General features: G+C 44.3%; 1 protein-coding gene across 1 annotated transcript in view; it reads left to right on the top strand.

Moving 5' to 3' along the window:
* Positions 1 to 33: 33 nt before the first annotated feature.
* The window catches only part of ANKFY1 (ankyrin repeat and FYVE domain containing 1), a 47,067-nt gene continuing 24,813 nt past the window's right edge, over positions 34 to 22,287 (top strand). Inside the window, exons 1-7 of the mRNA XM_028708948.2 lie at positions 34 to 133; positions 10,517 to 10,709; positions 15,067 to 15,185; positions 18,123 to 18,258; positions 19,597 to 19,720; positions 21,283 to 21,432; positions 21,947 to 22,112. Of these exons, the coding sequence (XP_028564781.2) occupies positions 124 to 133; positions 10,517 to 10,709; positions 15,067 to 15,185; positions 18,123 to 18,258; positions 19,597 to 19,720; positions 21,283 to 21,432; positions 21,947 to 22,112 (898 nt within the window). The 5' untranslated portion in view covers positions 34 to 123. The remainder of the gene's footprint in view (positions 134 to 10,516; positions 10,710 to 15,066; positions 15,186 to 18,122; positions 18,259 to 19,596; positions 19,721 to 21,282; positions 21,433 to 21,946; positions 22,113 to 22,287) is intronic.

Here is a 22,287-nt window from a genome sequence, read left to right as displayed (position 1 = left end):
CGCCCCGCCTCCTTTTCTCTCCTCCCCCTCCCTCCCCGACCCACCCCGCTCTATCTCGCCCCTCCTCCTCCCGCTCTCACTTCAGATATCGCGAGAGCTCCGAGGCAGCGGCCCAGGGCCAACATGGCGGAAGGTATGCGTGATGCGGGCGGCGGCGGCAATGCCAGCTGCACCTTGAGGAGCGGGAGGGTTTTTCCCCCCACCTCAGGCGGTTTTTCTGTGGGGCGGAGCGCTTAGCTAACAGTGGTTTTGGTGCTGCGGGGTGGGGGGGAGATTGAAACCGGCTTGGAGGGCGGGGGGGGGGTTGTTTGGGCGTGCCTCGTTTATTTGTGTTAGTATTTTATTTAACTCTATTACCTCCCGAGGAGATCGAGGCAAGAAAGGTGGACCTTCTCCCCACCCCCGTCTTATATGCTCAAAAGAGCCCTGGGAGGTAGGCGAGGCCATAGTGGTGCAGCGGTTAGAGAGAATGTGGACCAGGACTTGGGAGAGACCTGGGTTCAAATCCTCCTCCCCCCCCCAACGCCTCCAACTCGGCCAAGTGACCTTGGGGGCAGGTCACAGCCCCTCAGCCTGACCTACCTCGCAGGGTTTGTTTTATTGGCGCCATAAAATTTATAGACCATTTGATTTTAAAAGGCACGCAAACAAAAAAAAGCACGCAAACACACACACATCAAAGCAGTTTACAAAGGATGAAAAACTAAAATATAGAAAAATTCACAACCCTGCCTTCAAACATACAAAAGTTAAGATAACTGAAGCAGATTAAAATTATCTCGGCTTTCTGGGTAGACTTCTGGCAGGTGCTAAAAAAAAAGAGTATGGTGAAGGCGCCTGTTTGTTCTCAATAGGCAGGGAGTTCCAAAGTGCACTAAAGGATCGAGCTCTTACAAATACGGAACGGGTATTATGTGGCATCTGTAAGTGCTGCCGATTCCGCTGATCAAAGCTGTTGAGTGGGTGCACATCTGATAAAGTAAACTTGTGCCCAGTTGTTGAGGACTTCATATGCCAATAGTAACACCTTGAACTTGGCTCAGTAGCAAATCGGCAACTAGTGCAGAGCACAGGTGTTATGGGTTGACTATGCCTTGCTTCTGTCAGCAGTCATGCTGCAGCATTCTGCATGAACTGCAACTTCCGGATCAGGAGCACATTGCAGTAATCCAGTCTTGAAGTAATCAATGCATGAACTACAGTGGCAAGGCAAGGGTTGTGAGGAGGTCACCTGGGAGTGAATGTTACTTGACCCTGGGTGGGGTGTTGTATGTATTCAGTGGGGCGTGAGAGACTTTTCCAACAACTCTTTCTGCTTGGTGAGTTATGTAGAAGCTTATGTGTGGAAGTAGAGGAAGCCTATCTTCCTAGATAGGAGGTGTTTCTTTGAAATGGGGGAGTCATAGTGGCACCACCCCACCCCTGTATGCATGCATGCACCCACCCACCCACTTAGGAACATAAGGAGTCTGCCCTATACCATGTCACCCCATTGGTCTTTCTACACTGACTGGTGGCAGTGGTGTGTCCATTTGTCTGTCCAGTGGTGTGTCCATTTGTCTGTCCTATCTCCTGGTACCTAATGCTTTTAATTGAACCTAGGACCTTCTACATGAAAAAGTGTAGTTGGCTCCACTGAGTTACATGTGGGCAAATCCACACCATAGATTTAAACTGTATTCAGCAAACACTTAAAGCACACAACCTCCGCCCTCCAAATAATCATGGGAACTGTAGTTTACCCCTCATAGATCTAACATTCCTTATAAAACTATAGTTCCCAGGGTTCTTTTGGGAAATATATGTGCTTTAAATGTGCTCTGGGTGTGTTTTTAAAGTATGGTGCAGATCTGCCAGTCTCTCCCACTAGTTGCGTATTGCCTACCAGTAGCAGCTCTCTAAAAACCCAGTGGAAAGTGCCATGGATTGAACCTGACACCTTCTGCATGCAAATTCTGTACTTATGACCCTTCCCATATCTCAGCTGCTTAGAACTCAGTTTGTTGCCTCAGTTGTTAGTATCCCTTAACCAAGCTTCAATTAAGGCATACATTGTTTCCTGCACACCCACAACAGCACAGCGGCTTTAAGACACTTTAGTAACTCTTCTGAACTTTTTGTAAAGGATTACAAAAATCACCTCCATATTATTCTCTGTGTATTCATGTTGCTTTTCTGTAACGTGTCTCTGCCCCAGGGAGAGTGCAGTCATTTTTATTATTTATACAGTACCCTCAGTGTGTATGGCACTTCACAGAGAAGGCTGCCCAAGTACTGAAGTGGTACTAGATCCCACCCAAAGCTGGGATCTACTTACTTAGTAATAGTAGTCATGGCCCATAGGGTCCTTGGTGTGCATGCTATTTTACAGAGGCAAAACAAGGCAGGGGAAGGTTCCTGCTGGAAGAGATTTGTTCTGTTATGCATAACACAGCCCATGTCCATGGTGCTTTATAGAATTACAGCAAGACAACAGGTCTCTGCCTGAAACAGCTTACAATAGAGGTGGTGTGGAGGATGGAGGCAGAGGGGGAGGCAGGCTGAAGCCAAGGTTAACAGTGGGGAGGAATGTGCATTAGGTTTACTTGTATCTATGTGGACTTCATTTCACTAGGAGATAAGGGCTAAGGAATTTTGTGAAAGCATCCATAAAAAGTTAGCCTTTGGTGAGGGATGTGAACAAAAGCAATTAAAAGCAAAGGGAAGTTTATTCAGTTGTTTCTTTTGCGGAAGACGGGAAGATGAGGGATCCTAGAATGGTAGAGTTGCACGGGACCACAAGGGTCCTCTAGTCCAAACCTGCCCTCCCCCATGCAAGAATATTTTTGCTGAATTTGTGGCTCAAACCCACAACCCATCTCAAGGATGTTTCCTTGAGCATTGGGCTTATGTGTGTGGTAGGGAGGACCCTTGAATATACTTGCTACTGGAAAAATTTAGCAGAAATGTATGTGAGGGTTTGTATTTCTTTTCCTTGAAGGAGCTTGGGGTGGCATACATACTTATCCCTTCTCACCTCTTATTTTCCTCCCTGCAAATCTCCGAAGCAGGTTAGGTTGAGAAACAGTGGCAGGTTCAAGTTCGTCTGGTTAATTTCATGGCTGACGTGGGATTTTGACCCAGCTCTTTCCATTTGTGGAAGGTTTCAGTGACATCAGTGAGTCTTCATTGGTAGTAAATGCACTTAGAATAGGGTGTTGAGTTGCATGAAGCAACCTAGGTTGCAGTGCTGAACAAATCTAGCCCCTAGTACTCTTTTGTAAATATGTTTAAGATTACAGCCCGTATCATATTTTCATGGGGTCCTGTTTAAGGTAGATTTACAGACATGAAGTTCCAATTTAGTTCAGTGGAGCTTCTCCCTAGTTAGTGTGTGTAGGATTGTGGCATTAGATTTAGAAAGGACTAGCTGCCAAGTAAAGGATGCAGGTGGCGCTGTGGGTTAAACCACAGAGCCTAGGACTTGCTGATCAGAAGGTCAGTGGTTCGAATCCCTGTGACAGGGTGAGCTCCTGTTGCTCGGTCCCTGCTCCTGCCAACCTAGCAGTTCGAAAGCAGGTCAAAGTGCAAGTAGATAAATAGGTACCACTCCGGTGGGAAGGTAAATGGTGTTTCCGTGCGCTGCTCTGGTTCGCCAGAAGCGGCTTAGTCATTCTGGCCACATGACCTGGAAGCTGTACGCTGGCTCCCTCGGCCCATAGAGCAAGATGAGCACCGCAACCCCAGAGTGGTCACGACTGGACCTAATGGTCAGGGGTACCTTTACCTTTACTAGCTGCCAAGTAAGTGACCATAAGATTGCACCCATACCTAAATGCTAGTCTCAGCTCAATCAATGAATGACCATTTCTTTAGGATCGAGCTGTTCAATTGCATATCCAAGAACATTATTGTTTTTATTACATTCTAAAAGAGAAAAGAGGCCAATTTTTTATTAGCCCAGATCCGTTGCCCTTGTGCATTTCTGCTCTATTCAAGATAAAAGGGAAGTTTCAGAAATGTGCAAAAACAAGAGCCCACCCACATGCTTTTGTTTTTGTTGTCGCTTTGAGGAATGGAGCATGCGTCACCTGCCTCTCTCCTTCTGTCAAACAGTGCCTCCCAACAGGCAGTGCTTCCCCCACCCATTGCCCTTTCATCAGGGTGGGAGGCTGCAAGGAATGCAGGGTGGGATTGAGGAGCAGTGGAGCTGAGGATAAGCAGGGGGGTCAGATGGGAATATACCCTGGACTGGATCTGGCCAACAGGCCAGCAGTTCTTTGCCTGTGCTATAAAGTGGCTTCAGAGTTATTGTCTGGATCCAAGGCAGCCCTTGCCAACAGCTTTGCCAGTTGGAACGAATGGGAGCTGCCTCCCAAAACCTCCAAAGAGTTCCAGATTGGCTAAGGTTGATCTAAGAAAATTCACTTTTTAATTCTCCTTATGCCATGATTCCTCTTTCAACCTTAGGCAGGATACCCACCTAACTGTAACTACACTTTGCAGCTGAAATAATGACAGATGTATATAATAACCAATGGTAGGACTAATTTTTGTTGATAATGTAGGGGACAAGCTTTTGATCAGAGTGGGCTATCAAATTGTTTAAAAATGAGCACCCTTATCTGGTTTGTTTAGCTCCTCCATGCTAGCAGTGTTGTGGAGGAAACAAACTCAAACCATGGTTTAGTATTGCACCCAGGTTCATGGTTTCCCCCCCTCAAACCATGATTGGTTAGCCAAGAACAATCCTTGGTTTATTATCCTAGTTTGGATGTAATGCTGAGCCAAGGAATGTGGTGTGTTTGTTCTGTGCTCTTGTGGAATGCAAATGGTTTCTGATTTACTGTGACATTCAAACACAGTCACAGATTGCATATCCGTTTAGTAAATTTTTATTTGCTTTCCATATAGTCATTTCACTTTCCTGGGATGTTCAGAGATGACTTGAATTTTTTAAACAGTACTGAAAATTGTGCAACACCTACATGTGATGACCTGGCAGATTTTACTGACTTCCTCTCACAGCCAGAGATCCGTCCACGCAGTTTCATTTCTCAGAAAGTTTTCTTGGGAGAATAAGAAGAACCCAGATCTTCGTAATGAAGAGACCTGCTTTTAAGGTTTCTTTCCCCTCAAATTTCTGAAGTGTTTGTCTTTGGTTGGTTTGCCCTCTGTGCCCTGGGTGAGCAAATGGTAGTAGATAAATAATCACAACAAAGTGTGGGTGGGCAAGTTTTTCCAAAGTAAATAGGACTTGGTTTAATGGTAAAAGCTGTGAGGCACTGTTGTGCAACAATTTGGACTGCTGCCCACTTAAAGAAGTTACTTAGCTTATTGAGTAAATTGGTTGAATATGAATAACTGTGCACATGAATGAGCCGTTCTGAAGAAAAAGCATATGTTTCCCTGTTTTTAGATAATAGATATGTTACAGCAGTTAAGAGACATTCCCACTTGTGTTTGAGAAGAGATAAGTCCTCTGTTAAAAACACTAGCCATTTGCACCAGCTATATTCAAAATAAGGCTTCAGTTCTTTAGTTGATTGAGCCATTAAAACATGCTTTTTTAAAGTTAAACAGGGGTTGTTTTAACATTCCATCCTCAGTCTGTGTCACTGAAGAACTGTATGTGTCATCTTTGAATATCAACCAGGCTGGAAAAATCTCATCTGGACATCTAGAGATCTCTTGCAAAAGTCCTCAAATAGAAGGAGATAAACTTTAGCATTGCCCTAAATGTGGGTGGCGCTGTGGGTTAAACAACAGAGCCTAGGGCTTGCCAATCAGAAGGTCGACGGTTTGAAACCCCGCAACGGGGTAAGCTCCTGTTGCTCGGTCCCTGCTCCTGCCAACCTAGCAGTTCTAAAGCACGAAGTGCAAGTAGATAAATAGGTACCGCTCCAGCGGGAAGGTAAACGGCGTTTCCATGTGCTGCTCTGGTTTGCCAGAAGCGGCTTAGTCATGCTGGCCACATGACCCGGAAGCTGTACGCCGGCTCCCTCGGCCAGTAAAGCGAGATGAGCACCGCAACCCTGGACCTAATGGTCAGGTGTCCATTTACCTTTACCTTTAATAGTTGCAGTCAAGCTAATGGTTTAGACCAGCCTTCTCCAACTTGGTAGCTACCAATCCCTGACCATTGGCCATACTGGATGGGCAGATGGAAGCTGGAGTCCAAGAACGTCTACAGCTCTACAGTTTCCCCAACCCTTGCTTTAACAAATGGTTTATCTGCTGGCCAGCTAAGTAGTTGGTTTCTTCAAGAAGCAACCACAACCTGCTCTGAATATATCTAGAGACGCTGAATGCTCTTGCAGATGAAAGCCTAACTATGCATTATTCAGTGAAAGTTCCTTGATCAATACTGCTATCCTTCACTGCCTTAAAGTGATGGTGTGTGATTTTCTTGTAAAGCTTTTGGCTTTCTTAACTATGAAAGGTAAATTCTATATAGAATTGTAGAGTTGGAAGGGACCCTTAGAATCAACCCCCTGCAACGCAGAAATATGCAGCTGTCCCATGTAGGGATCGAACCTGCAACCTTGGCATTATCAGCACCACACTCAGAATAACCGGATAATATAGTGGCAGTATTCAGATTGCAAGACTTCAGTCTCTTTTTTTCAGTCCAAACTGAAGGACCCCTGGGAAGAGTTGTGGTTGAGTTTGCTTGGCTCGTTTTGTTTGTTACAATTATTCATATTCTGCCTTTCAGGAAATGTATCCTTTCAAGGTTGCTGAGAATTAAGATTGAACTTCATTAAAACATGAACACACAATAAACAGCATGAAACTAAATGATTTGATTGTGGCCAAGTGCAGTAGTTAATATGGAAGGCAGCTGTTCCAGCATGCTTAAGGACCATGCATGGAGTCACTACTCACCAGTATGTATTGAATAGTTCCTTTCACTGCTAAACATACCTTGCTGGAGCCTGCACAGGATCCTGAGATCTAAGGAGACATCATGTAGGGGCCGGTCAAACCAGAACAGGGTCCAGGGATTGCCTCTTGATGACCCTGGGGAGTGGGTGCAGAGTTCAGAGTGGCATACTGGGAGGCTGTACCACAGGAACACCCCCTTCCTACCCAGGATCCAACTCCTCATCAATAACTGACTATTGGAGCATCTCCTTTCACTCATGGCCCTGACGCAGTCTGTTCCAAACCACTGGGCCCCTTCCCAGGGTCGTTTGCAGGCAGCTCCTCCAGCTGCGCCCCCCTCCCCCCCGGTCCAACCAGCCCCTCCACGCTGGTTCTTTGGGACTCATGACACACAGTTCTCAACTGCTCAGCAAGCCTTTCTTGCACACCTGGTTCCCTGTTCCAGGTATAACCTCAATTCCGCTGTAACTTTTAAAATTGCAGTTGCCTTTAAAATATTGGTAACCTCCTTTCTAAGAATAAATGCTTGGTATGGAATAAGTATACTACCAAAGTCTTGGACTAGATTCGTAAGGATTGTGTTAGATGATTCAGAATTTCTTTGTTAACATACACCTACTTTGCGATGTCAGTTCTTTATATCTACAACCAGTGTAAAATGTGAATGGTGATCTTAGCCAAGCCTTGATGCATTTGCTAGCAGCGTATCAAAGCACAGTTAATGCCACATATCTGGCTTTTGAGCAAATCTTGCTGGCTGGTACTTAATGGAAACAATTAGTCATTCTTGGTGGATTTGACAGCATAAAGATCAATGAAGAAAGCCTCTTTAATGTCATCAGGTGCAGCGTATTGATACAATAACTTAGCATACACCTCCCCCACTATGAGGGTTGTTGGAGTGCAGCCTATAGCCTCAGACTTCCTTTATCATTGCTCGTTGTGAAGGGTATCAAGTATAAAAGCCCAGACGTTCCTTAGGCTTCCTACCTGAGATCCCCAGAGATACCAGGGAAACTGTTTGGGTCTCTTTAGGGACAAATTGCGATGGCAGCATGACTGAGCTGTATGAAGTTATGGGTGGCATAGAGAAAGTGGACAGAGAGAGGTTCTCCCTCTGTCTCCCATAATACTAGATCCCAGGCTCATACAATGAACTGAACGCTGGAAGAATCAAGATAGACAAAAGAGGTGTGTCTTTTCACTGCACATGGTTGCACTATGGAATTTGCTCCCACAAGGCATGGCTGCCAACTCATGCCATGGTGTTAAGTCAAATTTATGGGGAGGATTAATACTATCAGTGGCTGCTAGTCATGGTGGTTATATATTGCCTCCAGTATCATTGTTCATATACCTTTGAATACCAGTTGTTGGGGGTCATTACTGGGAGACTGCTGTTCCACACATCTCCTGCTTGTGACTGTGAGAATGTAATGCTGGATCGGATGCATCGCTGGTCTGAGCCAGCAGGGCCCCTATGTTCTTGGAGCAGCCTTCCCCATCCTTGAGTCCCCAAATGATGTTGGACCGCATTTCCCATAATCCTTAACCATTGGCCATGCTGACTGAGGATGATGCTGGCTGTGGTCCAGAAACATCTAAGGGCTCAAAATTGGGGGATTTTGTATGCAGAGTGTGTATTCTACCATTTAGCTGCGGCTAGTGTTTTTTTTTTAATCCTTTCGCTCTTAATTTACCTGAGGTCCCAACAAGCCAGAGTTCCAGTACTTCCAAAAGGTATTCCCAAAGTTTTGACTTGAGCAAATCTCTTTGTCAAAGTATGTCTTAAGAGTGAAGCTCTTAAAATTGATTTTAGTCTGATTAGGGATTAGGATTGGTCACTTCAGGGAATGCATTTCTGGGATTTTTAGAATCTGAAGGACTGACACCAACAAAAATGTGCCTATTCTTTGCTGTGCTGGCCTTGTTCCTTTTCACCGGGGGTGGGTGGAGGTGGAGATTTGTATTGCCAGCGCAAGGTGGGAAGGAATCTTCACACCAGGCAGGAGTATCGTTGGCATACTGTAGTTCTTTCTGAAGTTTCTGCTTTTGGAAATGTAGTTATTTGTGGGAGCAGCAGGTGGATCCTCCGCTGATGCTTTAGTGCTCAAGTGCACTGTGATGTTTAGCAGCGTGTCTATTGTAGAACTCTGCATCTTCAGAAATCCTTGCCTGTCATTGTCCTCACCTTTTATCTCAAGGCTTATACACGCAAAACCTTTTTTTTAATAGTCCAGCATCTTTTTAAAATTGGGTGCCGCAGAGAGAATGTACTGATGAACAATCATACAGGGGAATGACTAATGGTGCAATCGCGTGCATTCTCAGAAAGCTCCTCTGTGTTTGATGGAATAAAAATGAATGTTTGTCACAAACTAATTCCCTACAGAACTGCATGCAAAGGGACAAACTTGAGGGCATCTCCCAGTTTGGTTATTCCTGGCATAGACCATCCAGTGTGGTACCCTCCAGTTGTTGTTGGACTACAATTCTCATCATTCCTGACCATTTGCTGTGCTGGCTGGGGCTCATGGGAGTTGGAGTCCGCAACTTCTAGGAGGCACTGCATTGGCTATGCTGGCTCTGTCCCTTTGAAGCTGTCTTGTACTGAGCCAGACAATTGGTCCATCTAGGCCAATACTGTCTCCTTGGACTGCCAAGAGTCTTCCCAGGCCTGGTACATGAGGCAGAGATAGATAGGACCATAGATCCTTTTGGTTGCAAAGCATGTGCTACACTACTCAGCTATTTATAATAATAATAATAATAATAATAAATTTTATTTATATCCCGCCCTCCCCAGCCGAAGCCAGGCTCAGGGTGGCTAACAACAATAAAACAGTACAAAAGTACAGCATAAACAACACTCTAAAATCATTCATTATAAAATTAATTAATTAATTAATTAATTTTAATTAATTATGCGGGTGGCGCTGTGGGTTAAACCACAGAGCCTAGGACTTGCCGATCAGAAGGTTGGCGGTTCGAATCCCCATGACGGGGTGAGCTCCCGTTGCTCGGTCCCTGCTCCTGCCAACCTAGCAGTTTGAAAGCACGTCAAAGTGCAAGTAGATAAATAGGTACCGCTCCGGCGGGAAGGTAAACGGCATTTCTGTGCACTGCTCTGGTTCGCCAGAAGTGGCTTAGTCATGCTGGCCACATGACCCGGAAGCTGTACGACGGCTCCCTCGGCCAATAAAGAGAGATGAGCGCTGCAACCCCAGAGGCAGCCACGACTGGACCTAATGGTCAGGGGTCCCTTTACCTTTTTTACTACCCCACGCTTTAGCTTACAAAAAACACACACCAGTAATTCCTTCCCTTCAGACTCAATATCTAAGAGACGTGACACGATTAAAAAAGGATGAGGAGGAATTGAGTAAAGAGGCAGGGAGGCAAACTGAGACACCAGTCTTACAGATCTTATAACAGTCAGCTGGGACTGAAGCAGTTCGTGAAGCCTGTTGGATTGACTGCCGCTGTGTGAGTTGAGGGAGAGCCAAAGGTAGCACTTCTCTTTGTAGAGAAGATGGAAAAGGCCTGCTTCCCTCCTCTCCCTGTGCTCTGCAGCCTGATGGAGTGGCTTCTGTGAGGTGCCAGTAGGCTTTTGCCCCATGTTTTGAATTTCGTTCCGTTGTCTTTGCAGAAGAGGTGGCCAAACTGGAAAAACATCTGATGCTTCTCCGTCAGGAATATGTCAAGTTGCAGAAGAAGCTGACTGAGACGGAGAGGAAATGCACTCTCTTGGCCGCTCAGTCTAACAAGGAGAGTGCCAGCGACTCCTTCATCAGTCGGCTGCTTGCCATCGTAGCAGAGTTGTATGAGCAGGAGCAATACAGGTAAACGTGTGGTGGTGAAGACAGAGCCATGGGCTGGGTTCTGCTGCTGTGTCAAGCAGAACTTAAGTTATGACCCCATCTGCCAAGCCGTGGTTTGACTCTGACATTTGAATCTGGCCTCTGCCTTTTAAAGATTTCATCAGATTACCCACTTAGGCCTCAGCCTCGTTTTGCAACCATAAGTGCTGTAAATTTGTACACAAATAAGCTTAACTTCCTTTCCGTTTTTTGCATCCATTACCAATTCTTCACTTCCACCAAACACCCTTTCAGCTTTTACCGGGTACAGTCTCTTCTGAAACACCATGCCTCTTTTTCCTTTCTCTTTGTGCTATTTTACACTATGTTTGCCATTTGCAAGAAAGCAGGGACAATGCATTAAGCACAGGAAAGCAAAATAGTTTAAACACCTTTAGAGGATGCTTGCCTATGTAGGCATATTGTTCACACACGTAACATGGAAGCCATTAGATTGCTTCTGAACGTTGGAAGAAACAAAGTTCCAAGATCTTATACTGGGTGAAATGCAGTCTAATCTAATCTTTCAGAAGGCAGAAGCTCATCCTCCAACTTGACAGAATGGAAGCAAGGAGTTTCCTGTGTTTTCCTGCAGGGTAAAGCTAGAAACAAACTCTTTTGCTCGTGTCAAAATAATTGATTCCAGGCCAAGCATGTATTTGTGGAGGATTGAGAGTTGCAGTTAATGGCCCTTGTAAAGACAGTGTTGCTTTAAAGTATTGCTGCTCACTTAATACATAAATGCAGCATATTTTGCTGGGAAACCAGCAAATGAAACCGAGCCAGACAAATGTACTTTGCTTTTTTCTTTTTGGGAAGTTTGAAGTTAAATATTTATCTTGGACAAATATACTTTTGCTTTGCTTCCTAAGCACTTCCTATTCTTCAAAACTGGAAGTTAACGCTGTTTTGGTGTCCAGTGTTTTTTGGAAAGAGAAAGGGGACACACCCCATAACTTGTTGCTCATAACTTTTCAGCTAGTGTGTAAGACCAAATTTCTTAATTCACAAACCTCTTCCTTGGAACTAAGCTGTGTGTGTTTCATGTTTGCTGAAATGCCGAGATCACCGTTCTGCATTATGCAGTAGTGGTGCTGGTAGTGGTAAAATCACTTAAAGACTTTAAATATAGTACAGTGGTTAAACAGAAGACAGGATCAGCCTTTCAGGCCTCCAGGTTGATGGTCATTTGTCAGTTGAGGGTCTCCCTTGTCAGCCCAAGCTCTGATAAACACTTAGCGAAGAAAGAGTTATTTTCAGCTCCTAAACACTTTCTCACCAGACGTCTTAATGCACAGAACCTTGTTGGATCGTATTTAAGAGCCATCTAGTTCATCATCTAGTTTTCACAAAGTGGCCAGGCAAATACTTCAGAGAGGCCCTAAGCAGAGCCTAGCAAACAGTCTCAATTGCTGGACTGCCTCTGAACCTTGATGCTCCATTACACCCATGACAGAAGAAATGTGGGGTACAAATATATATAAAAATATGTTGCTGCCAATGCTGATGATAGACCTATCAGCCATCACCTGTGAATTGGTCTAATCCCCAATTGCCCTGAGGGATAGCTCAATTGGGTGGAGCATGAGACTCTTATAATCTCAGGGTCATGGGTTCAAACCCCATGTTGCGCAAAATATTCTTGCACTGCAACGAGTTGGAATGGATGATCCTCGTGGTCCCTTCCAACTCTACAATTCTATGATATATATATACACACCGTATTTTTCGCTCCACAAGACACACTTTTTTCCTCCTAAAAAGTAAGGGGAAGTGTCTGTGCGTCTTATGGAGGGAATGTGTGATCGATCACTGGCTCCCTTTCTGGCCCCGCCCCCTCGCCCCGGCCTCCATTGTTGAATGTTCTGCAGATGGAGGCTGTTTGTTTTCCCAGCGACATGTGACTGGATAATTAGATTATGTCTGGAAACTGTAGAAACGGCTCCCTTTCCTAAAGAAGGTGCAGAACTGTGAGTTGAACCCCATAAAAACAGGATTTTTTCCCTTTGCAAAGTAAGCTCAACAACTTGGGGCTGATCCTCAAAAAAAGGGGCTTTCCCCCTTTCCTCCTCTAAAAACTAGGTGCGTCTTATGGAGCGAAAAATACGGTGTATATATATGTAGAATACATGGGTGGGTGTATATTCGGTCATAACTAAGAGAAAAGATATGGAAATACTATGAAAGCTTGCCTCCTGTCCCAATACATTATATGTATTACATAAAGGCTATATAGAGTTTGGACTGGGTATCAATTTAATGCATTCAATTTATTGAGAAGAAATAATATGCAAGTTAGTATTGTTGTTGTTTTTAATTAATTATTGTAGCTATAACATAGAAGCTTGCATAAATGCCATAGAGTACAGTGGTGCCTCGCAAGACGAAATTAATTCGTTCCGCGAGTTTTGTCGCCTTGTGATTTTTTTCGTCTTGCGAAGCACGGTGTGGGAAAAGTTTTGGAAAAGCTTCAAAAATCACCAAAGTCTTCAAAAACCTCAAAAAAGGCTACCACACCACGTGCTATGAGTTGCTCCTCGAAGTCAAGTCGCAACTGTATTAACAGTGTTAAGAAAAAGGAAACAAACTTGCAAGACGTTTCCGTCTTGCGAAGCAAGCCCATAGGGAAAATCGTCTTGCGAAGCAGCTCAAAAAACAAAAAACCCTTTCATCTAGCGAGTTTTCCATCTTGCGAGGCATTCGTCTTGCGAGGTATCACTGTATTTGTTGTGTTTCTGAGGAGAGTCTGTTTTGCAACCTTCATCAATCTGATGCCCTCCAGATGTTTTAGACTACAGCTCCCATCAGCCCCAGCATCATACAACTGTTGACGAGGGCTCATGGATAATATATTGTTAGGATATTTGTGTTCAGTATGCATAGAAGCTAACCTGGAGATTATGGGTATGATTGTTTTGTTTGGTTGTATTTTGTTTTCTGTTTCAGCAACTTAAACAGGAATACTTGAGTGTATAACAATGTGCACTTACCGTATTGGCCCGAATATAAGCCATACTTCTTTTTCCAAATTCCGACCATGAAAAGTTAAAGTGCGACTTAAATTTGTGACCTTACAAAAATTGGCTTTTACGATATCACTACTGAAACAGACATACGGTAAAATGGAACGGGTGTAAGTGCCTGCGGAATTTTAAGGGAGCAGCTTATATTTTGGTATTGTCTTTTTTTCTTTCCCTCCCTTGAATTTTAAAGGTGTGGCTTATATTCGGGTGTGGCTTATATTCTGGCCAATATGGTATCAATGTATTCATTCTTAAAATATCATTTTTGTATATGTATCAACCACTAATGCCTTTTTTAAGCCATGTGTGCCCATCACTTTGACAGTGAGTTTAAATTTCCATATGATTAAAATAATATTTCTGAAGCAAAAGGCACAGCTTTTTTCTAAGATTATTCTTAACATTTGTGGCAGTTATTTAAGGGGTGCCATTCCTTCCTATGTGGTGGTGCTTGCCATTTCCAGTTCTGTTTTTCTTTTCTTTTTACTTCTACTAAATACATATTTTTTTTTTAAAAAAATGGGTGCTTGTTTAATTGGCAGCATCCTTTTAGCCTCTTAATAATTATTTTTTAAAATCTGATTAGACGCACGGTGTTAAATTACCTAATTTATCTCTCCACTTTTGCTCTACAGCATTAATAAATTTATAAATCTCTGTCTTATTCCCCCATCACATTACCCACTCACCCCACCCCACCCCCAGTCTTGCTTTAAACAACCTTCACATGGCTGTGAGCAAGCATGCAAATCCTTTAGCTATGAACCTTTTAATTGTTACCAGCACTGCCCAAACGGACAGGGGGGAACAGAGCTGCTTCCCCGATTGTGTTTTTTTAAAAAAAGAAATTAAATACAAAAGGTCCAGATGTGCAGCCACAACTGGCCTGAGATGCAGCCTTGATGGTGTTAGAAGGGCCAGGCCCATTGTGGGTGCATCACTGAGAGAAGAGGAGATGTCGCTCTAATTCTTCTAACGTTTTTCTTCTCAGATGAGCGTTTTGCCCCTTAATCGCGTGCCTGGGAATAGCAAACAAGCCTAACTTGGTTAGCTTCCCTCCTTGTTTGTGCACAGCCAGCATTTTCCTATCCCGTTCAGAAAGCGTGCAGACTCCCTCCTTCTTTCTGAAGGCTTCTTTGTGGCTGTTTGGGACCGTAAGAAGCCTGCAAAAGTGCCATGGGGAATCCACATATCGCCACTGCTCTGCCTTTCTCCTCTACGGCAGAATACCCCAAGTTTTCTTGCTGTTGTGCAGAAGTTTGCAAAGTCATCTAAGCGCAGGTGTGTGTGTGTGTGTTTGTCTTGTGTTTCTCCAGTGACCTGAAGATAAAGGTTGGAGACAGGCGCATCAGCGCTCACAAATTTGTATTGGCAGCTCGCAGCGAGACTTGGAGCCTGGCCAACCTGGTGTCTACGGAGGAGCTGGATCTGTCAGGTCAGTTTCTGATTGGCTGGGGTGGGGTGGGGGGTGAGAGAGATGCTTTCATTGGCTTTGGGCGAGCAGTGAAAAGATGAAAGGCCCCTTTGGTAGAGGAGGTTGCAGTCTTCTCCTTCAGGAGGTGCTCCGCCCACAGAAAGAGGCACTTGATCCATTAATTATGAAGCCTTTGTCTCCAGAACATGCTAATGGGCCTTTGAGAGCTCTGTGTTTAATGCTAGTTAAATCAGTAGCCCATCCCACTTTCATTTTAATGATGTGGATGTTAAGTGTGGTGGCCTCTTCGTCTTACAGAATGGGAGACCGCTCAGAGCTGGGAGACAAAGCCGTCTGAAACAGCCCGGTTATTCCTTTTGTTTTGAGGGTTGCTGTGTCAGAGCCGCCTGTGTAGCAATTCCATGTAAGGCAACTGTTGAGACGCCAGTCTTTTATCTTTAGTGAAATTAGCTCTTTAATCATGCATATACCTTCCCTAAAAACCTGCAGCGATGGAGAGAAAGAGAGAAAATTCTGGCCAGAGACGTTGATTCTAAACAAGCAATTATATTGCCAATTTCAAGTTTGCATTATAAAATGAGCCGTGTTAAAAAGAGAGCCTTATAGATCACTTTATTTTTAAGGGCAGTCCCTGCCCTCGGGCTTACGATAGCACAAAAGGAAAAATGGATTCGGTGAGAGGAGGAAATACGCAAGCCCAGGCATTATTTATTTGTAGTTGCGGGATCTTCTGATGACCCACTGGGATTGAAAACAGCTCAGGGAAAGGAGGTACCAAAAGCTGCTGGTTTCTCAGCTGGGCTAATGAATTGAGTTACTTCTCTTCCTTCCTCTGCTGCAGCCTGATGTAGTGGCTGCTGCCGGATGGCAGGAGATTATGGGAGGAACCTGGCTTCTCAGTAGAGCTGGTGGCAATGTCTCCAACATCCCTTTTCTCTCCTCCACCTCTGCCTCTGTAGTGGCTCTGCTGTCAGGTGGCAGATTTCCACCATGGGACACCCATGCTTGTGTATTAGGATGACCTTCGTTGGTGATGTGGGGTAGAAAGAGAATTAAAACAGTTGCTCTGGATTGCACGCAACACTAGTCCAGTTGAAACTGCCTGGCCTTGCATTTGGAGGGCAGAAGGTGTGTTGTGTCCTGTTCTGGATCTTTTTTGTGTGAGGGTGGGGGGCGGGAATGAAATAAGTGGGAAGGACATAAACTATTCCAGCTCCAGCGATGGTATAGTTTTATCATCCAGCCCAGGGTCATGCTAGCAGAACAGGAGGGTCCAGAATGCCCACTCTGGCATCAGTGAGATAATCTGGATGCAGGACCTTTCTGCAGCCTCACATAGAAGCTATAGGGATCCTGATTTCCCTCTGAGGGCAGACTTCTCTCTCTTGGAGAGGGAGATCCAGTTAATCCTAAGGCACCTGTCAGGTTTTAAAATGTTTAGAAGTTAAGTCCAAGGAAAGCTTTTTAGTACAGCCATACCTTGGTTTTTAGTTTCTCGAATGTTTTGGCTCCCGAACGCCGCAAACCTGGACGTGACTGTTCCAGTTTGCGAACTATTTTTGGAAGCTGAACATCCGATGGGGCTTCCGATTGGCTGCAGGACCTTCCTGCAGCCATTCAGAAGCCGCACTTTGGTTTCCAAACGTTTTGGAAGTCGAATGGACTTCTGGAATGGATTCTGTTCGACTTCCAAAGTACGACTGTAATTGAATATAACATTTAAACTGCACTAATGTGCTTCGTTGAATTCCCTCCCCCCAATCAATTGGTTCAGTTCAGCTGCTTCCGGGCATTGGGAAAAGATGGTGTCCTACATATATTGCAAACCAGATAGGAAATCAGACATGCTAAATCGGATACCAATTTATATAGGGGATTGGAAAATTATTGGGGGTTTTATACATTCTGCTGAACTCTACATTGGGTTGTTGTTTTTTAGCTGCTACTTTTTATTTGTTTATTTTAGTTTATAAACTGCTCTAGGAGTTTTACTGAGGGGTTTATTTAACAAATTGAGCCAGGAGGAGGAATACCTGAAAATGACCTCTTTCTCTGCCCCCCTCCCTGAAAAGGTGCCTTTTATCATTGGAGAGTGGCCAGTTGGAGACCACCCATTTTAAAGTAATTCTCTCACCCATTTTAGCTGATTTTATCTCTCCCTTTCTCCAAGAAGCTTAAAGGTGGTATTCATGGCTTTACCTAGCCCTCTTTTACCTTGCAATGAGCTTGTGAGGTAGGTTAGGCTGAGGGTGGTTGACTGGCCTAAACTGAACTTCATGGTGGTGGACAGGATTTGAACCCTGTCTCCCTGTTGGCCCCTTGTCTCACATTTTAAGCACCATGAAAACGGAGTGGAGGTGAAAGTAGAATACTTAGGTGTCAAGCAGTTTCTGAAGTTGAAATGTGGGGCTGGGGGAAGAAGAACGCTAGGGTTGCCACGTACTCTTGACTATGTTTTAGTTGTGAGTTGGTGGGGCGTTGAAGCTGTCGGGGCTTCCCCAGATGATTGACGTCTTGCCTCTTACATCTCTGACTGCATCTTGGTAAACAGCTTCTAATATTAGTGATCCCGCCAGCTCCTCTTTCTAGGAGGCAGCCAACACCCTTGTTGCCGCAGAGCTATAAATACCACCTTTACTAGTTCCTGAGATCGGGGGGTGGGTTGTATGCCCACCTAGCAGTCACAGCAGCAGTGTGATGCTGCATTTCTTTACTACAGTGAGGGAAATGCCAGGAAATCTCCCCCCCCCACACACACATTGTAAGTACAGAAACAAGTTTGTTGCTAATGTCTTGAGCATAAGAAGTGTGGTTGCTGGTGCATAAGTACTGAGTGTGCAGTTGGGTGGTTTGGTAAGTGCATGCAGGGTCTAGAGCCCTGCATGCTGGTGGTCCTCTAAAGGCCAAATCATAATCCCCTTCATGCTCTCCCAACAGATGCTGACCCGGCCGTGACAACGGCGATGTTGCGTTGGATCTATACAGATGAGCTGGAGCTGAGAGAAGATGACGTGTTCCTGACCGAGCTGATGAAACTGGCAAACAGGTTTCAGCTACAGCTCCTCAGGGAAAGGCAAGCCTCTGAATGAGCGGTTGCATTTGTTTCTTAATTTACCAGGCTATTTGTCCTAACGCAAGTGATTGTTTTTCCCCCTGTGGATCCCTCTGGGAAGCGGCTTTGAATTCAAAGATGGGCACTCTCAGAAATGCAGCTGTGATCAGGACCAGTGGTGGGATCTCTTTCCTTTGGAAAGATCTGCTGAGGATGCTTTGGGTCAGCCTTCCTGGTGACCTCCAGGTGTTCTGGGCTCACTGGTGAAGGTTGGTTTAGGTAAAGGTTGTCCTATTGCACACATGGGTTAGAAGGCCCTCTTGATGCTTCCTCCAGCAAATGATGGAAATCTCGCCAGGTTCTTCGTCAAACCTATACATTGGAACTGACTTTGTAGTAACGAGCGTGACTGTAGTGACACAGAGAATCTCTTCTGCTCTGGGATCTTGTGTGCTCCTATTAATTTATCCCATTTGTGTGTGTGCAAATGAACTTGGCTTTACTAGATGTATCGCATCTGCCTACTTCTGGCAGTATGGGCAAGGCAACATTCCAAGCGCGTGTTAATAGATTATAATGCTCAGGTATTACTTGAATTAGGTATTACACTGGCTGTGGCAAAGTTTCTTTGGAGGTTATAAGAAACAAAGATTATTATGCCCTAGATAAAACAAAATGACTGCCTTGGTTCTACCATCTGTCTGTATGGTCGTTTTAACTGTATCTAGTTTTGAAATTGTTATGGTTTATGTTTTATGGGTCTTTGGACCGCAATAAAGTATTGATGATGATACTTGAATCAGGACATTATTTACAACAGGGTGATGGTGTTAGCAGCACAAGCAGAAAAGTCTTGCCTCTCTCATTCAACTGGATGAATGGTAGCTTAACGGCAGAATGCCTCCTTTGAATGTCTTGCAGGGTGTTAGGCTTTTAGCCAAGAATATTAATCTTAACTTCAGAAGTCTTCAAGTGCAGGACAGGCAATTCCTTCGGAACTGAAGGCTACTCCTTGAACACTGATCTGCTCTGAATATGGAAACCATAGTTTCCTGGTTTGGATGCAGTGGGAAACTGTGGTTAATGAACTCAGGCACTCTTCAGTTGTTGCTCAGCAAAGAGGGAAGGGATGACACACGCCACTTGCCTATCTTAGTTTAATTAACTGAGATAGTTATGTCCAATCTGGGCCAAGATCTTTCAAAGAACTTCTTCAGTTTTACTAATACTTTATAAAGCAGGTCTGTGTTCATACTTTTTAGCTACTGAGATAAGTCTTTTGATGCTGGCAATGAAAATCATCTCCTAATAAATCCCCTTTTTGCTGATCCCCGGCTCTTTCCCTGTCTGTCTTGGTAGGTGTGAAAAAGGAGTCATGTCACTTGTGAATGTCAGAAACTGCATCCGCTTCTATCAAACAGCTGAGGAGCTGAATGCCAGCACTTTGATGAACTACTGTGCAGAGATAATTGCTAGTCATTGGGTAAGCGCCGAGAGAGGAGCATGGGGTGCTTCAAGAGGTCAAATGAGGATACGTGGTTTTTTAAATTTAAAAATGCAGCATTTACTCTGTTTCCAAGGCAAAGATTTCTGTAAAATTTGAAACTATACTGAAAATCCCCCACATTCTGTTCTGCAGCTGCTTTGGGCTGTACCATGTATGGCAAGGGAATTGGGTGTTTGAAGGTTGCCCCAGGAAACAACAAGTGCCACCTCGCATGTGGAAAGCTAGCATGTTGGAGAGAAGAATTTTAGCCCAGCATTCTCTTTGCCTTGTTAGCTTCCCACTCGCAAAGAGGTTTTCGTTTTCATTTGGTCTGCAGTTTGGTGTATGCATCTGCTTAAAATGGGATGTCTTGGCATTGACAGCAGAACTGATGCCTGTACTGAAAACAGGCGGTTCTTGGTCTGTAATTATTGAATCATAACTCAGTTCCACAGAGTGTTCTCCCCCTCCACCCGTGGAAACATTTTGCAGCGTGGGAGAAAAAGTGCCTCATTAAAGATCATCAGCCTATGTTACATGTGTGGATAAATAATCTCACAGGTTGAGACAACAAAATGTTGGAGGATGTTCCTGGTACAATGATTCATGCCCATGGGAGAGCCTTGTGTTCAAAGCTAAGATACGGAAGGAGCATTCTTATATCACCCAGAGCAATAAAACGGGTGGGGAACTTGTGGCCTGCCACGTGTGGTTGGCATCCAACTCCCATCATCCCTGACCATTGGCCATATTGGCTGGGGCTTATGGGAATTGTAGTACAAAGCAGCAGGTTGGTGACGGCTGGTCTAAGCAGCTTGCGGTAATTTATTTATACAGTACCCCCATCTTGCAGTACTGTAGCACAGCTTCAGACCCAGCTTTCTCCATTCCTTGTGCTGCCCACTCATACATTTCTTTAAAAAAAACCACACACACACAGAATTTGTAAAGTAAAAATAAAATATAAAACAAACAGGAACAAACATAGTACACTAACCAAAACAAAACAAAACAAAACAAAACATAGACCCATAAACTCTGGTATTGCAATGAAAACAAGAGAGTTGGAAATCATTTTACAGATTCACAGAAACACATGTGCTGCTCTTGCCGCGGCATTTATAGTTTTCAAGCCAGAAACCAATGAATGCTTGGGAATTGTATTCAGCCACATAGACTTTGGAGAGGCAGGCAGGAAAATTTGACCATGTACAATCAAATGTACTTTTTCAGTTTGACTCCCCCAAAAAGTCTGGTTTCCCCCCTGTTACCCATACACTTCTAAAAGCACAGGTGCATGTAGAAATGGCTGATACTTTTTTTTATGCTTGCTCTGTGTTGTGTTTTTATTTATGTATTTGTTAAGATGTAAGCCCAACGGTGGGGAGTGTTGTTTTAATTTCATGTAAGCTGCTCTGGGAACCTTTCTGATAAGGAAAGGGTACAAATGCTACAAATAAATAAATAGCCCTGGAGAAATGACTGAAGCTTGGGGGGCGGGGGCTAAGGTTGGAGCCAAGATATGTGACTTTCTTGATTAATGATTTTTCGCCCCCCAGGATGATTTGAGGAAAGAAGACTTTGGCAGTATGAGTGCTCAGCTATTGTATAAAATGATCAAATCCAAAACAGAGTTTCCTTTGCACAAAGCTATTAAAGTGGAGAGAGAAGACGTCGTTTTCCTGTATCTTATTGAAATGGATTCGCAGGTAGGCAGAGATCCTCCCCTACATCTGCACTAGGATAGAATTTTGGAGATATCTCTCAATATGCTCATTACTACAAAGTCAGTTCCCTCTGCGTCTTAAGAAAGCAGAATAGACTTTAGCATCTGAAAGGAGTTTTTAAAAACAAACACCTTCACTAGTTTGCAATTACAGTTCTCCCCCCCCCCCAAATATCACTAATAAAACCTTTCTCTTCGAAATGATTGTTGCTTCCCCCAGAACCTCCACTGTCTTTTCTTTTAACTGTCCGTAAGCCTGCCTTACGTTCGAACCATTGTTCTATTTAGTCCAGGTCGGCCTTCGTTCTTGAGCCTGGGATTTGCGTCATGCTTTGTCACTGAGCGTGGCCTCTCCTAAGCCTCTCTGCCGCCCTGCGTGGCTCCTTAGTGAGCGGCATTAAATGTAGAATAAACACCAGAATCTTCTTTTTTTTTATATCTGCTGCTTTTGCTGTCACGCTGTGCGGTGCCCGACTTCTAATCCTGTTTCCCTGCAGCTGCCTGGGAAGCTAAACGAAGTAGATCACAACGGAGATCTTGCTTTAGATCTGGCACTTTCTCGAAGACTGGAAAGCATTGCAACCACCCTGGTTAACCACAAGGCAGATGTGGACATGGTGGACAAGAAAGGCTGGAGCTTGCTGCATAAAGCTATTCAAAGGGGTAAGAATAAACTGTGCTTGTAAAATACATAGTTCGCTTTCCAGCTAAGAATTCGTTCTGTACATTCCTGGCAAAAACACCTCATGGAATCATAGAGTTGGCAGGGACCTTGAGGGTCACCTATTTCAATCCCCTGTAATGCAGGAATCTCAGATTTCATAGGTGCTAGCATTTA

The sequence above is a fragment of the Podarcis muralis genome, chromosome 15 (assembly GCF_964188315.1).
Source record: "Podarcis muralis chromosome 15, rPodMur119.hap1.1, whole genome shotgun sequence".
In the NCBI taxonomy this organism is placed as follows: Eukaryota; Metazoa; Chordata; class Lepidosauria; order Squamata; family Lacertidae; genus Podarcis; species Podarcis muralis.
The sequence above is the reverse complement of the archived record's forward strand: the minus strand, read 5'-3'. Positions and strand labels throughout refer to the sequence as shown.